At 33.2% G+C, this 18,418-nt stretch overlaps 1 protein-coding gene across 1 annotated transcript; it reads right to left on the bottom strand.

Moving 5' to 3' along the window:
- Positions 1-14,697: 14,697 nt before the first annotated feature.
- Positions 14,698-18,121, bottom strand: LOC114403009 (vacuolar protein-sorting-associated protein 37 homolog 2-like; the record flags this gene model as incomplete). Its single annotated transcript, XM_028365718.1, has 5 exons — positions 14,698-14,792; positions 15,193-16,953; positions 17,258-17,311; positions 17,601-17,688; positions 17,877-18,121. Coding segments are annotated over 3 exons (348 nt in total), but the record flags the coding sequence as incomplete, so codon positions are not given.
- Positions 18,122-18,418: the final 297 nt, after the last annotated feature.

Here is an 18,418-nt window from a genome sequence, read left to right as displayed (position 1 = left end):
TGAAAATCCCTTAAAGAACTTGCTTGGAGATGCCCTAAGTGAGACCCTAATGAGCAGTCAAAGAGCCATAGGTATGTTAGGTGTCTTACTACACTAGTGGTCTTAGAATTGGCATATATAGGGGGACAGCTTTGGGTGCCTAAGTAAAATTTAGAGTATAGTCCATGGTCTAAGGTACAAACATTATGAGGAATGATTAGTTATGATTGTGAAAAATAAGAAAAGACCAGTGAAGCCAAGAGAAGTAGGAAAATGATCTCTAGAATAGAGAGTCAGCCTAGAGTCCTTAGCACCCACTGAGACATTATGTCTCATCCATTTAGTTTTCATGTTTTTACAGGTTAGCATTAATAAAATGACACGAGAAAGATGATTGAATTGTGTTTTAAATAAACTTTGTTTCCTTTTTGAAATATTTCTTTCAAAAAGTGTTTGTTTAGAATAAGAATCCTTTTTGAGATCAAAGGGGAACTTCATCAGTTTCTAGAAAAATAATAGTTTAGGATGAAACTTCAAATCTTTTGATTAATGACACCAGCCTTTCTTTGAAATATTCTTTGTAAGATTTTCTCAAACAGTTATTTTTCTTAAATTATAAATAGTGTTTAGTAACTGATTAGAGAATAAATATTAAGTGTGAAAAAGGAAGTAGATAACACAAAAAATTTATACTGGTTCACCCTAAATCACACGACTACATCAAGTCCTCACTCAAACTAGTTAAATTTCACTATCACAAATATAATTACACTAGTCACAACAACCAACACCTCAACTCAAGGTGTCAACAAGCTAGAACTTCGTCCAAGTTCTAGAACAATAGCTTAAACCTTAATCAATGACAACCCCACTGACTTAAGGTATACACAGTTGCTCCCTCACCATAATACCAACACTGGGACTTGGATTGGAGAGTTCTCTAAATTTGTAGCAAAGGGGATTTTTGTGAAGATACTAAACAGACACAAATTTTTCCTAAAAATAGAAGGTTTCCACACTAGAAAACAAATCTCACTTCTCACATATTTATAATATAAACTCAAGTTGGAAGTGGGTCACTCTCAATAGAGAGGTAGAAGCAATTTTTCTCACTCAAAGAAGGCTTTATGTGTTTCTATTCTTGCTTCAATAGAGTTGTTTTCTTTGAATGGCAGCTTGAACCTCTTTAAGAAAGCTTTCAGCAAACTATTAGTTGGATGCAGGGACCACACTATTGGTTTGTTATAGAAGTTCAAACTTTGCTAATTGTGCTATGTTCTAGTAGAATAAAAGACATTCTAAAGTAAAAATTAGTGAAACATATATCAAAATCAATTTTTGATAGGTTTGTTGAGTGGTAGATCTTAATCTGTAGTAGTTAATCTTGAATGAAGATTGATGATGTGTCTTGGTAGATAGTTCAACTTTATTCTTCTTCATTGTATCACATAGGTTTCTTTGGGAGTTGTGATATATTTATCCTTTTAGGTCTTCCAGGATCTGATTAATTCTTATAACGAGATTAGTTCTAATTTAAGGTTAAAATACAACTTCTTTGTTATCTTGCAGCATCCTTGTATTAAGCAATCTTTGATCTTCTGATGAATCCTCAGCATAAGACTTATGTGGAAGTATGAGAGGGACTCAATTACCTCAACAATTATTGCAAATCCAGGACTTTTAATGATACATCAAGAAATCTATCATATAGATAACTTGATTCTACCTAGCTTCATTCTAACGAGAGTTTTAGTTTGCTTTCATGATGAGGATGTTGTATTACCTGCCCCATGAGGGGTATTTTTTTTTCTTTCCTTTACCAATAGAACATTTAGTCTACTTCAAAAAATTCTTTTGAGCCTTAGATATAACTTCTTGAAAAAGTTTTTGCCTAGAGGAATCACGCGCAATTGGTGGATTGGCTTCCATAGTGTCGCAAGTTCTGTCTAAGGTCCTCTAAATTAATTGAAAGGGTTCACTTGGCCAAAATCATCATCCATGAAGGCTATTATTGGAAATGAGCAAACCCTTCTGATATTCACCTTTTGGAATCTTGATGGAGATGGACTATGATGGAAGCTTGCTTGTGGAGCTTCTATGGAGGCTAGATCTTTGAGCTTCAATGAGGTCCTTCAATGGTGATTTTCCACCATGGATGGATATGCAGTGGAAGGCAAAGGAGAAGAGGAGAGGGGAGGCACCATCCACTAGGGAATAAGCCATGGAAGAATGAGCTTCGCCACCAAGAGAGTGCCTTGGATAAGAAGCTTGGAGAGGGTGCTTCAATGGAGGAAAAGAAAGAGAGAGAGAGAGGGGGGGGAGCATAAAATTGAAGGAAGAGAAGTTGAACTTTGAAGTTTGTCTCACAAGACTCTCATTCATCAAAGTTACAACAAGTGTTACACATGCTTCTATTTATAGACTAGGTAGCTTCCTTGAGAAGCTTTCTTGAGAAAACTTCCTTGAAAAGCTTCTTTAAGAAAACTTCCTTGAGAAGCTAGAGCTTAGCTACACATACCCCTCAAATAACTAAGCTCTCCTCCTTATGAATCTTCCTTGAGAATATTCCTAAAGAAGCTAGAGCTTAGCTACACACACCTCTCTAATAGCTAAGCTCACCTCCTTGAGATGAGAAGCTAGAGGTTACCTACACACCCCCTATAATAGCTAAGCTCACCCCCATTCCAAAAATACATGAAAATACAAAAAAAAAATCCCTACTACAAAGACTACTCAAAATGCCCTGAAGTACAAGGCCAAAACCCTATACTAGTAGAATGGCCAAAATACAAGGCCCAAAAGAAGGAAAAACTTATTCTAATATTTACAAAGAAGAATGGATCCAACCTTGACCCATGGGCTCAAAAATCTACCCTGAGGTTCATGAGAACCCTAGGGCCTTCTTTAGTAGCTCTAGCCCAATCCTCTTGGATTCTTCTATCCAATACCCTTAGGGGGTAGGATTGCATCAGACTAGGTAGTTGACTTATTGAGTCGCCCATGCACAAAATATTTGGCTATAGGTTTTGTTGTAAAGGAGGAGGGAACACAACCGGGAGTAGTGTTAATTTCCAAAAATACTTGATTGAGATATGTGAATTTAAGCAAATATCTCACCTTTCCTGTTATTTAGGACTTTGTTTGTGCCTTTTGGATGTTAAATTTGTGAATATATAGTTTTCCTCTTTAGTTTATCATTATGGTAGGTTGTGTGTGCTTATTGATGGATCATTTTGTAGGAATTTGAAGTGGATTTAAGGGAATCTTGGAGCAAAGATTGGGAGAGCTTAAAGTGGAAAGTTGCAACAAATTTGTCTTAAGCCCTGACACTTTTGGCTCAATTTGAAACAAAAAAAAGTACAAATTTTCAACGTTTTAGAATTTGCTTAATCCTGAAATTTTTGGCTTATGAATGTTTTCACTAAATTGTAGATTTTTAGGGATTCTATAAATAGTTGTGCACCCTTTTTTGTACCTAGCTGGTCTTGCTTTGTAAAAACATGCTTTTTAAAACAGTTCCTTTGCATAAAATAGGGTTCTTTTTTCACTTTCTTCCATCTTGTATTTTGGTGCTACCCATGGAAATGGGTAACTAGATCTCTCCATTGTTGGGGTTAGATTGTAACTAAACCTTACTCTCATATATTTCTTTTGAAATATTTATATATATTCTTCTTGTTCTTTAATGTTAGTGTTGCACTTCTACTATTAATGCTTGTTATGCTTTGTTATTGGGAAATACTTCCATAGGTTGCTTTTGGGATGAAATTGTGATTGGAAAATACTTTTTTATCTTGAATTATGGTAAAATACCCAATACACCCCGAAGCTATTAATAGGATGAGGGCTATTGGTTACCTTTGGGTCATTAAGTTTAAATCAAATTCATTTGCTAAATGTGTAAGGGATTGACATTTAATGAAGAAACTAAGGTTCTTTTCACCTAAGGAATTAATGATTAGAAAACTATTTTTGAATATTGATTGATACTAACATTGAATGTCAAGTTAGGTATTATGCTTTAGTGTAAGGAGAGTTTGGTTCGATGAAATCCAACTCTAACAAGTTTTGTTATTTGATTTTCGTAGCATTTTATAGTGTTTTTATCTAAAAACCCAAAAGCATTTCAAGTTTATAGCTTTGTTTTGTTTAATCCTTGTTGTTGAGGCTATGTTTATGATTTTATTGTTTTATTTGTTAGCTTATATTGTAAAAATTTGTGAATTTTGCCAAGTATATTACGTAAGTCCTTGTGGGAACGATATCTCTTACTTATCGAATAATACTTGACAACATTGTACACTTGCCAATGAGTCAACAAGCAGCCCCATCCGTTGTGTTGAAGAAGGACCAAGAACAGATGTGCAAGTTTGTCCTTAGAGGTACAGACAAAGATTTGGAGAACCAGAACAAAACATCATCGTGGGGTACCATTGCACCGCAGTTTCTCATTTGATAGTACTATGAGTTTAGGTTATGCGTTAAAAATGATAAATGTGTAAAATGCACATCTACAAGAAAAAAGGATTAAAAATTGAGATAGTGATAATTTTTTCTGAAAACTCAATCTCTAAACACTCATGCTTTGTAGCAATTACTATGTTGGAAATAAAACCTATCTCACTTTTGTTTTGGAAGTTAGGAAAATGGACTTTGTAAATGTCAGCATGCTAAAAATACGTGTAATTTTTTTTCTTGTGAAAATATAAATTTGGAAGTAGAAAATATAGAGAAAAGAGAACAAGACAAAATGAAATGATTTCCTTGTTTATTCTCACCAAGAGGAAATGACATATTTGTAAGTACAAAATACAACTCAAAGTTTAAAAGCAACTCAAATGTTAGAAATATTTAAGACTATTAAAGAGAAATATAAATAGTAATGAATATAGAATATAGAAAGCCAATGAACATCTACCATTATCATAATTACTCATAACACTCTCCCTTGGATGTCCATCTGTTGGAGATTGTACCTCGTCAAAACCTTACTAGGAAAAACCCTATGGAATAAAAACCTAGTGAAGAAAAAAGAGACATCTATATTCAATTCATTATCACGCGCCTCATTAAAACCCATTCCAAGAAAACCCAATGGTACAAAACCATGACAAAGAGAAAAGCAGTGCAAAGCGTATTTACTTTCTACCTCTCATGTAGACAATCATCTTCAAGACAACAAAGTCCAACCTTGTATACCAATTGCTTAAAGTTTTCCCTGGCAAAGACTTTGTAGAGAGATCTGCTAGATTGTCACTTGAGCAAACCTGTTGAACGTTTATATCACCACTCCTTTAAAGTTCATAAGTGAAAATAATTTTAGAATAAATTATTTGTTCTATCCTTTTCAATGTATCCTTCTTTCAACTGAGTAATATATGCAGCATTCTCTTCACATATCAATCCCATTTTTACATAATATAAAGCACAAGTTTCTTGGTACATTGAAATTGTTGGAGTGAGTCCTAGTGGCCAATCCATTTTAGGCTATATTTGTATCATAACTTTGATTTATATATGTTATATATGTGTTAGGCAAGCATTTCAGTTATTATGTTATTTGTTGTATGATATATTAATGTCCTTAGAATAGGAGGGCTATTCAATGGCTAAGTTTCATTAAATAATAGACCATGATTCTTAGCGTAACATCACTAGTTATTATTATGATTTCTCTCAATTTAATTTTTGAAATTATGGAATAAAGGAGTTAACTAAAAAAAAGTTGTCCAACTATCCTTTTGAAAATCATGAATAACTTTTTCTTTTCCTTGAATTCAAAAACTTCATTACTTGAGATCTTTGAAAATTGATGAGTCGTATTAAGATAATACTCATTATACATAAAATGAGACATCCATTAACATCATATCTTTCAATCATAAACAATTTAAGTTATAAAAGTACTTGAGTTCCATTAAACCAATACAAAACAATAAAATTTCATCTATACATTCTCAATTATTCGTGTGTCAATTTTTATTTTGAATTAGTTTTCCCAACACAATGGAGAGATAGTAAGTAGTTGGAAAAAAAATATTAGTTTAAATGAAAATATCATTATCTTGATCCTCGTAGGAAACTATTTGAACTAGAAATTTAAAAGATAATTCATTTACAAAGTTTAGTCAAAAGAAATAGCTAAATCATATGTATTAATGACTAATGCTCCAATAAAATTTGATGTCCTTGTTGTGTAATATTGCAAAATGAGTTTTAAACATGCATGAAGTATACTAGACATGTTGGTTCCAAAAGATGAAAATCTTCAATTAAGAAAAATAGCTAAAAAGTAAGATGACCAAATTGAGGTTATGAGAATGTTGAAAAATTTCTCTGACATAATTATATATTTTAGTGCCAGAAGAACTCAGATACCTAAAGTTAGTTAAAGAAATGATATGATATAAGAAGAAATAAAACAATTATATGCGTTGTTATGTTTGGATCACAACTTTTAATATTGATTTATTTGCCTTTTAAAAAACATAAATAAATCAAAGTTATCGAATAAAAAATGTCGAATGTTTCTTAAAAAAGAAAAGAAAAGAAAAATAAGTTGGTATTTATCTTGATATAAAATTTAAGATCAAGCAATGTATCTTTTGTTCCAACTTTATTCCTTTAATTACATACAAAATTAACAAATTAAAGGCGAAGAGAATTGAATGTTTATTTATGTAAAAAAATCAAAGATTTCACTTAAGTTGTTTTGAAGATTTCAATTATTCTTCAAAGAACATGTGCAATTAGGCATAACTAACAGTTAACTAAAGAAACTAGTAACTAACAAATAGAACTTACCTAATATCTAAAAACAAGTGCAAACTCTGAAAACAGGCCTCAAAGAGCCTGAGCTTGTGATAGAGCTTGAAACTAGGAGATCTCAAATAACACTAGATCTTGAAACTTGAAATAGTGTCAAAAAGAGAAAATTTAGTTAATATTTTTTCCCACTCTAAACAAAATGAAGGTCTCAAAAACCAAACAATATTGTATTTGCACTTTGAAAAGTAATTTCTATATTTTCAAGTCCAATTTTAAGGAAACAAAATTACAAAGTTTAATATAGAGTACTACAAAATAATAGTTTTCTGAGTACTCATTTATTAAACTTAGTTACCAAATGGACTGGATACAATTTGCTTGCTCTACAATCACATTCAACACATCTTCCCATTGCTTTGAGAACAAAATTCAACTTACATGTTGAGTTGTGAGGTGAAACTGCACTTTCTAATCCCCATATCTAATGTGAAAATTCATCTCATTATCCAACTACTTTCAATAGTTTAATAATTGATTCACATTGGACACTTGCATTGAGAATAAAGAATTGATGAGGGTACACAAGAAAACAAAAAACATGCGACTACCATATATTAATTTCACAAGTTAATTTCACAAAAAAACATGTGACTACCATATATTAATTTCACAAGTTAATTTCACAAAAAAACATGTGACTACCATATATTAATTTCACAAGTTAATTCAAACTATTTTCCAAGTTAATTTCCCAATCACTTGTTTCATAACTCTTTCTCTTTGGTTTGGAAATAGACAACTATATATTAATTTTTTTGTTCAGTAAAAACAAAAATGCATGTGACTACCTGATCATTGATTTCTGTGGTAGTGCAAAAATATATCTTATATTTTGGATTCTACGTGGTACTCAACAATTGGTTGTAAGGCGATAAGAAATATGTGTACCCAAATCCATCTGAGGAACAACTATAATCTTGTCGATTCCAATCCAATCTACTCTTTAGACCTCATCATCATAACCCCCCTATAGAAAGAAGATTAAACAAAAGCAAAACCCAAGAAGAAGAATCAAAGAATGGCAACTATGACTGGTGTGAGCCTTTCAAACCCTAGGGTTTTGTTCAACACATCAGGCTCACCATAAAACACGTATGTCATAAAGTTTGCACTTCCACTCAGCTAAGGGATGTGACATGGTAGTAATAGGTTGGGTAAGGTGATGAGGAATTGACCCGTTCGCACAGCTCCAGAGCGCATATTGGAGAAGATGGAGGAGAGCATAAAGAATGCGTAGAAGGTGAGTATCGGCGACCTGACAAGCGATGAGTGCGTGGTAGCATGGGACGAGGTGGAGGAGCTGAGCACAAGGGCAAGCCATGCCACAGACAAGCAAAAGGAAAAGAACTCTGACTCGCTCGAGACCTTACTGCAAGGACAAAAGATCCTAAGACTAAAGACTTCATGATATTATTCCCATGCTAATTCTCCAAAACCACAAGACAGGTTATGCAAGAGCAAAATAGCGAACAATTCTGATTACTGTCACTATTGAGTTAGAGGAAGGTGTACTACCTCCATGAGAGTGACCAGGAGGCAGCATGCGGCATTGTGGACGGGCTGCTTTGATGTCGCTCCATGTGGAGCTTGTAGGCCTTGAATCTTCTTCATCAATGGAGTCGTTCGCTTCTTGAAGCTCAATGGCAGCGGAATGGAGAAGGAAGAAAGATGATTAGAGACACCACTTCAAGGAGAAGATGAGTCAAGAAGAAGCTCACTACCATAGGAAGCCATGGATAAGAGCTTGAAGGTAGGAGAAGATAAGTGGAGGGAGAGGGAGAGAAGGAGCACGAAATTTTGTGCCTCAAATGAGGTCTGAACTTTGAAGTGTGATTCTCAAATGATCAAAGTTGAAAAAATGCACACACATGGCCTCTATTTATAGCCTAAGTGTCACACAAAATTAAAGGCAAATTTGAATTTCTATTCAAATTTCACTTAAATTTTAAATTGAATTTGTATAGCCAAATTTTAGAGCCAAAATTTCACTAATTATAATTAGTGAATTTTAGCTATGGTTCAGCCCACTAATCCAAGATCAAGTCCAAGATTCTCCACTAAATGTGCTTAGGTGTCATGAGGCATGTAAAGCATGAATGACATGCACAAACTGTGACTATATGATGTGGCAATAAGGTGTAGCAAGCAAATGCTCACTCCCCCTCTAAAATTTAATTGGATTGGGCTTCTCCCAATTCAATTAAATTTATTTCTCAACACACAGATCAAATATTCACTTAATGCATGTGAAATTACAAAACTACCCCTAATACAAAAACTAGTCTAAGTGCCCTAAAATACAAGGGCTGTAAAATCCTACATTTCTATGGTACCCTACCTACATTATGGAGCCCTAAATACAAGGCCCAAAAATTATGAAATCCTAATCTAATATGTACAAAGATAAGTGGGCTCATGCTTAGCCCATGGGCCCAAAATCTACCCTAAGGCTCATGAGAACCCTAGGGCCTTTTCTTGCCTCTCTGGCCCAATCTTCTTGGAGTCTTCTATCCAATGCCCTTGGGGGGTAGGATCGCATCATTCCCTTCCCCTTGAAAAGGATTTGACCATAAATCCAGAGGTTCTTGAAACTCAGGGATTCTTTTCTCAACACCTGTAAAAAGAATAAAAACATATGTATTAGTGGTGTTGGGTATGTTAGAGTAGGGTAAGGACTGAAAACCCCTTTCCTGGCCATCTTCCCATGAGAGAACATGGTTCCTTACCAACTCAATGAGTGGTGCTACAAGTATATAAAAATATGGGACAAACATTTTGTAAAAGTTTGTTAAGTCATTGAAGCCCCAAATTTCCCTTATACTTGGTAGAGTGAGCCACTTAGGAATGACCTTTATTCTTTTAGGGTCTATGGAAATCCCTTGATCACTATTTAAAAAGTTCAAGAAAGTAATGGAATAAAACATACCTTTTTCTTTATTTTCATGTTGATTATTCCTACAAAAAATTACGAAAAACCTAAGGTGTTCCATATGAGCACCTAGGTTTCTATTGAAACCAAAAATAAGAACAAACCTACCTAATAAGTCCTTATCTACATGAATCTTGAAGATGTTGGGCGCATGAGTGATTTTACAAAAGAGGGTTGCACCACTCAACACGTTCATCATATCACCTATTTTTGGGATTTGATGCCTAATAATACCTATTTTGGGCACCAACAAAGCACAAGGTTTTAAGCTCTTACGAACCAAACCCTCATCCAACAACTCCTTTACTTGAGGAATAATATCAATCCCAAGAGGTGTGGCAGTGCTAACAAGTGTCTTTTTACAAAGGAGAAGATACGGAGGTTGTCTAAGAAGGGAAGTTTCTTTAATATTTGTCTTTATTGCAAAATGACTTTCCTTCTTAGCTAACTTCTTGGAGGAGACACTTACCTCCTTACACTCCTCCCTAACCATTAAAGGTTGTCCTTCTTCTTGGGGGTAGATTTATTCGCTAGATCCTTCCCCTTTTGCTTCTTCACTTTCATTAGAGGAAGGTGAAGTAGTAGTCTCATCTTGGCTACTATCAATGTCTTGGCCCCTCATAATCATAGTTTTCTTGGTGAGGCATTGAGAAGTAATGTGTCATCTTTTAAGACATTTAAAGCACTTTATAGAGCTAGTATTCTCTTGCATACTAGCCTTAGGGGGTTGCTTTTCTATTGTCTTCCCCTTATCATCTTTGGGTTTACAAGGTGTCGCCCCTAAGATGCCTAGACTTTGGATAAGAGTGAGAGCCATAAGATTTTGAAGTAGACTTTCTTTTAAGTTGTTGCTCTACTCTTATTTCCCAATCTAAGTAAGCCTCTACATTGTCCTTCCCATGGAAGTATGAGAGGTTAATGTTAGCCTCTTGAGGCTTTCGTTACTTTTCACTCCTACGGGAGTTAGGTCTAAGATGTGACCTATGCCTTCCTTCATAATAGTCAGGAAGTTCTTCACTTAGGCTCTTACAAGAGTCATGACTACTATAGGTGGCATGTTTTTCTTTTCTTAACTCTTTTAGTATTTTCCTTCTTTCTTCTTCCCTTATTATCTCTTTTTCATCTTGACTTATTTCTTCCACTCTTTTTTTCCCTTTTTATTTTCTCTCTTGTTTTTCTTTCCACAACTTAAGGGATCTCAACTCATCTAATATCTCATACAAGGGGTCCTTAGGAGTAGAACACTCACCATTAACACTAGATGAAGAATGAAGACTCATGTTGGTTCCAAAGTTGTGGTTCTTTCTTGTTGGGGGTTTGAAAACAAAAGTTAAAAGAAACTATGGTTGAAACTAGCCAAAATAAACACTAAAAGAGGTGTGAAAGATAAGGTAAAAACTAATTGGTAAAAGGCAAGCTATCTAGGCAGTTTGACAATGAAAGGTAATGGAAATAAGCTATGAAAGTAAGCAAGAAATTAAAGTGCAAGAAAGGTAAACTAGGCAAATCCTAAGAGTTTTTGGATGACCAGATTTAAGGTTCCCAACAAAACACTCACTATCCTATGGGAAAATTGCCTAAAATTATTACACACAAATGGAAGTTTGGTAACCTATTGGAGGCTCTCAACACACTTCCAATGAAAGGTCTTTTTGTTATGAAAACTTGAAAGCAATGAAGGTAAGTAAATCGCCAATTAGAAAATTACAAAAGGGTCCTCAATTTTGGTGGTTGTTCTCCCTTTGGTGATTCACTCAATTTGGAGTCCTTCTTAGTCCAATAGCTCTTAAGGTGGTTGGCCCTTTGCTTCTTGAATCAAATTCTTCAAGGGATGGCACCAATCCTTATATAGCAACTCACAAACAAGGAAACAAAGAGACAACAATAACCAAAGACCAAAAAAATGAAATGAAAGCTAAACCTATAGATTTTTAAGAAGACAAATTTTCAAGGATTATTCAACAATTAAAGCAATGAAAAACACATAAAAGCAAGCTAGGACTCAAAGGGAAACCTAAAATGGCTCTAGAGTAGAGTAAAAAAAACTAAAAAAAATAAGACTCAAAACCTCTAGTTTTGGCACTTGTTTCCACAGTAATTTTCAATTTAAATTTCATAACTAAGATTGGTATAAAATAGGCACCAATTATAGAACAAATTTCGAGCCAAAACAACAAGCACACTTCCTTTTCACTTTTTTTTCCTGGACACTAATTTTCCTGCCAACTTGTGTGATTTTTCATATTTTTAACTTTTATCCAAATCACTTGGTTAATTTTTATAATTTTTTTCCGGATGTCTAGAAAATTCAGTAAAAATTTCAGCTCAAAATTCGTAGTTACCAATTCCTAGTAATTTTTACAAATACATATGTTTAAGCTGCAAGCACCAGCGATTTCAACCTAGAAATCAAGAGTAATGTTTATGTTGCTTAAGGCTTGGATAATTACAATTTGTGTTTTCTTATTCTCAAATGTCTTGAATAACACAATTGAAGAGAGCTTAAGACTTATTTTGATTCAAAAATCCAGCCACAACTCCACACCACAACTCAAGTTCTTCATAGGCATCATATAGGAAACGTAGAAAACAAAACAAAGTTCAACAACAAGACTACTTCTAGGAATTAATTTAGAACATGTTATGAACTAAATAACATGCATGAATTAGACTCAAAATTCAAAAGATAGGCTGAGAATGACAAGAATACATTAACAAATGTATCTAGACTTCAATCAACAAAATCAAAATTCAACACAAACTTAGAACATAACGTGACAATTATTATGACTAAACATGACTCTAAGACAACGTGGAATAAGTGATTTACACTTAGATTTTTGTGTTTTTTTTTCTAATCAATATTTTGGAAGAAAATTTAGATCTAAAGGTTCAGCACAAGAAGATTATTACTGGAAAATGATAGAACCTAAAATAAACACAAAAACATGATTCAAGGGTAGATCTATAAAATTTGAACCATATAAATGCAAGAACAAGTATAGATATAAGATTTAATCGGTTTATTGTTTTGAATCTACTCTAAACAGCACCAAACCACAAGACAATGGAGGATATACATGGAGAATAAGATGAAGAATAAGGAATTAAAGTGAATTGATCGAACAAAAAGATAGGGGAAGCAAAAGAATATCACATACACGAAGATGCTCTCGATACCACATGATGTAGCTCCATGTGGAGCTTGTAGGCCTTGGATCTTCTTCGTCAATGGAGTCCTTCGCTTTTTGAAGATAATTGGCAGCGAAATGGAGAAGGAAGAAAGATGATTGGATACACCACTTCAAGGAGAAGATGAGTCAAGAAGAAGCTCACCACCATAGGAAGCCATGGATAATAGCCTGAAGGTAGGAGAAGATAAGTGGAGGGAGAGGGAGAGATGGAGCACGAAATTTTGTGCCTCAAATGAGGTCTGAACTTTGAAGTGTAATTCTCAAATGATCAAAGTTGAAAAAATGCACACACATGGCCTCTATTTATAGCCTAAGTGTCACACAAAATTAAAGGCAAATTTGAATTTCTATTCAAATTTCACTTGAATTTGAAATTGAATTTGTAGAGCCAAAATTTCACTAATTATAATTAGTGAATTTTAGCTATGGTTCAGTCCACTAATCCAAGATCAAGTCCAAGATTCTCCACTAAGTGTGCTTAGGTGTCATGAGGCATGTAAAGCATGAATGACATGCACAAAATGTGACTATATGATGTGGCAATGAGGTGTAGCAAACAAATGTTCACCTCCCCCTTTAAAATTTAATTGGATTGGGCTTCTCCCAATTCAATTAAATTTATTTCTCAACACACACATCAAATATTCCCTTAATGCATGTGAAATTACAAAACTACCCCTAATTAAACAGATACTTGTGAATTTTTAAATATGAATGGATACTTGTAAATATTTTAAAAATACTTTTATCATATATGTACTTATTCTAATATTTTCTTTTTAAAACTAATTTTAATATTTAAAAAAAATCAAATATTCAATAAAATTAAAAATATCCACGGATAATTCTTAATAAATAAATAAAGAAAAAAAAACAAATTTATTGTAATCTCCAACCAACATTATCTAGAAATTAGTTTCTAAAAATTAAAGTCAACTAAAACTACACTGTTATATAAGTTCAAATTAAATTATATTTCACAAGTACAAATAAAAAATATGTTTTAATATTTACGGGTATTGGAAACCCGTGGGTACGGATACCATGAATTTAGAGGAACATTTTGTTGCACCACCATACATACCGAAAGTTCCAAGGCCAACTTTGGTGCTTTGAAAGAAAGATTTGCCCAACAGGATCCAAATTACTTCGATGAATCTAATGTTGAATTTTTACAAACTATTGTCTACTAAAGACAAATTCTTGCTTACTCGAAAAATCCTTTAAAGACGAAAAAATGATGCATAACAATGGAGTAAGTTACTTGCAGCGGCACGGCTAGAATTGTGCATTGGTATTAAAAGAAGATAGTGGGAATGAAAAGAAGCCGGTATGTGACATTTTTTAAGAGTTTTAATCTCATTTACTGATTTTTTTTATTATGATCTAAAATTGAAAGTTTTGTCACTACTACAAAAAGGACAAACGACGACAGTGGAAAACAATATACAAAGACGGTTTTGAACCGTCTTTGAAGCTAATGTCGTTGAAAGTTAAGACTTTCGATGACAATTTCATAAAAAACTGTCTTAGAAAGGTATGTTGTCTTCTAAGACGGTGGTTAGCTAATGACCGTCTTAGAAGGGTATCTTTCTAAGAAGGTCGTTAGCTAACCACCTTAGAATGTAATTTAAAAAAAATAATTAATTTAAAATAATTTGGTTTCCAATTAAGGTATAAATAGATAAAATTAAATATGAAATGTAGTGGCCTGCCACTAAACTTAAAGCTTTGTAATTTCCCATTAATTGGTGACGAGAAGTACTTACTTGACAAAGAACAAATGCATTGAATATCAAAGAGTTCTTCACTTTGATTGTAGGGCGATTGAGCTCATCCTTAACAGCACCAAATTGGATGGCCTACACAGACAACAAGATGTATGTTGTCATGCAATGCAATAGAAAATCAGGTATTAACAAGTATATTCACTGAAAGGAAGGTAAAATAAGTAGCAAACAATTATATGTAGGACCCACTGGATTATGGAATCAAATGCACAAAAAAATGTATCCTATGTGTTAGCATGCATGCCAAACAAAATTAGGCAATACAACACAGAAAAGAAAAATGATAAATGGACAACCCAAGTGTAAGCGTATAACTATGAAATATGGGAAAATCAGGCAAATGTGATCAATATCATACCCTTATGTAGCTAATACCATTATTAATTATTAATATATAACAAAACGTCTGACTAACTATATATCATTATAATTTATAACAATAAAATGGATAAGAAATCAATGTTAATCATACCTGATATTGCTAAGTTGTATGAGGTGCTGCATTAGCCAAGACAAACCCAGATTATGTTTGTTTGTCAACACTATATCATATAGCCCAATTATGGCACTGGAGCATAACAAGGGGACAACCTTCTTATTGGATTTATGCATATAATTTGTCCAAGCATATCATAATTGAGTAAAATCATAAAGTTATAATGATGAAGGTGCAAAATGCAGAGTCATCTACTGACCTGCAATCCCAATTCACATGCTTTCTTTGCAACCAATGCAGCTCCAAGCATTACGCTAGGATTTGAAGTATTTATACAACTGGTGATAGCAGCTATAACAACATCACTATGCCTAAGATGTGCTGGTGTCCATAAAATTGGAAATTTTGCAACCTTATTCTGAGATTCTTTTGGTACAACAAAACCTTGTAATAATGCAATATTATACAGTTTGAACCGCAAAAATGACCAAGGTTGTAATTTGACACAAGAAAAGAGGTGAGCTCATAGTTTATCTTCAATTTGTGGTCAGTAACCCTGTTGTCCTGATAAGAAAAATTTGGAAGTGACATAAACTGCCACAAACAATCTTAATCTCATCAAGACAAAATGAAAATTTAATAGGACATAGCAATGTTCTACCTCGAACCACTATTCTAATAGGAACTACATAACTCTACTTTGTTGAATCTTATTCACTTCACTCAATGAACATGATTATCAAAAATCTTAAAAATAATTAATTGCTTATTATGTCATGTCTTTCACATATCTTCTATTTTCTAATGGAATAACATTAGCATTGCTCACCTTAGAATTTATAAAGGGAAAAATTGTCATGAATAAAATTACAATGTATAGAAACTCATTCAATTTTGGATGGGGATTGGAGAGACTCATGAGTGTGAGTGTGTAACTACGTTAAAATATTTTGAGACAGCAACATTGAGTACCTTATAATTGTATGTTCGAATTTTTTCCAAACGTGCACCTGTACCGACCTATAATTGGATTTAGCAAGGCAAAAAATTTTAACTCAATAACTGTTTGCTCACCCATTTAGCAAGTACAACATATAAAATTTAATTCAATGTTACTAGTCTTTCAAACACCTTCACAAGGAGCATACCTGTAATTTCCTTTGATTTTGTAATGACTCTTGTTGGTCCCTTACCTTAATCTTATATTTGTAAAAGGATCTTGTACCATTTTACATGTAGTAGCATACTAAAGAAAATAGGTTAAAGAGAACACTTGGAAAAATTACATTAATGAACTCATAGCGTTTGGTCAGTTTTTGGCTTCTTGACATTAATATCCTTTAGTTCCGAATGAATAATTGAACTCAAGAAAAGATTGGGATATTTTATCTTGTGAGCATGTATTTAAGAGTAAAAGGAGGAAAAAACACTTGTAGACATAAACATGACTCAATTCTAAAATTAGACTCATAAAACTGCATGACAATATTGATGCTTACAATTTTGCTTGCAGACATGAATAATTTCAATAGATCATCAACCTTTAATTGCATAATTTAAGCTTCCTTCCACAATACTAGATGATAAATTGAGTCAGCACCATATCTATATATACTTGAAACAATTTAGACTTAACCACTTTGACTTGTCATATGGATTCATATAACAACTCATAGCACTTTGCCATTGCAAACTTATAAAGAAATATAATTATTAATGATGCATGTACATGTTTAAAGGTAATATATGGTACCATTATTTACCTTGTGGCTTTGGAATTAGGAAGTGAATAGTAACCTGTATGATGACCAAAGAAGAACTGAATTAGATGGCAATACTACAACCACCTTGCCAAATAAAGCAAAAAGTTTCTCTAACATGAAGCCAACTAAATGTGTCATGCTATTATATATATATATATATATATATATATATATATATATATATATATATATATATATATATATATATATATATATATATATATATATATATATATACACACACTGAAAACAAGGACTACATTGTTTTACTTGAAGTCAACATTCAAAAAATAAATTGGGTACAAGGAAAACTTTAATCAATAATTAAAAACCAATACCTTTATGATCATGGCCACCATTCACAAGTTGAAGGTTTGTTAATTGGAAAGTACCTTTAACATCAAAGACAATAACTTTGAAGTAGTTTAACAAATAGAGTTAGCAGCACACTCCTTAAAAAATATGAGTATATCTCAAGTATTAACAAATCCCATACATATCCATAATTTCCAAATGAGACAATTCACACTCTCAAAGACGACAATAAAGATCAAGGTGGAATACTACATGCAACTGAACTCCATCTCAGTACAGTATATAGGAACAAAAAAATTCAACAAACTCAGCAAGTAAACATAACATACTAGTTACATTCTGAGATAGTAAAGATATGAAACTTACATTAGTTTGAATGTTGACCTGATCAAGCGAATGCAAAAATTGTTGATACGCATCTTTGTCAGATAAAAACTTCTGCAACTCATCAACACTACAATTTATAAAGAGCAGAAAAATTAATTAAGATCAGCATATTTGAAAATTGGAAGAGTTCACAACATCAGAGTAACTAGAAAGTACTAATTCTATGATTAATGACATCCTTCCTCCCTTCCTAACTATTTTTCATTTACAAAATCAGATACAACTAAAATCATGAAAAGCGATAAAAACACAGACCTCTTGTCCTTCAAAATGGCAATAACTGCAACAGCTTTGGAAGGTGGAACATGAGATGAGGGCCTCTGCGACAATGAAGAAGAAGATGCAGTCGGTGTAACAGGCCTGGATGAAGTTGGTGAACTGACCACCGACGGCGGATACCATGAATGTGACTGTGAGGAACCATCCTGTGATTGCTGCTCTTGTGATCCCCTGCACACAATCGGAAATTCATATATGCTAGTAATCTCTACCAAATCAGAAATTCATATATACTATTAATTGCTATGAAATCAGAAATTCATATATGTTATTAACTGCTATTAAATCGGAAACTCAGTTTATTATTATTGTTGTCGTTGTTCTACTGAAACTTTGGTGTGATGTGACCAAACACGCAATAGCAATTAAATTGGCTAAAAAGATTAAACTAACGCATAATGGAATAAAACTTCTGTCCTATTGTTTGGATATATCATGATAGAATAGAACAAAATTCTTATATATTACCCTTATCTTAAATATATAAACTTCAATCTTCCTCTTTTTATTATCACCTG

Source organism: Glycine soja, chromosome 20, assembly GCF_004193775.1.
Source record: "Glycine soja cultivar W05 chromosome 20, ASM419377v2, whole genome shotgun sequence".
Classification (NCBI taxonomy): domain Eukaryota; kingdom Viridiplantae; phylum Streptophyta; class Magnoliopsida; order Fabales; family Fabaceae; genus Glycine; species Glycine soja.
Note: the sequence above shows the minus strand (reverse complement) of the source record. Positions and strands in the feature narration are given on the sequence as shown.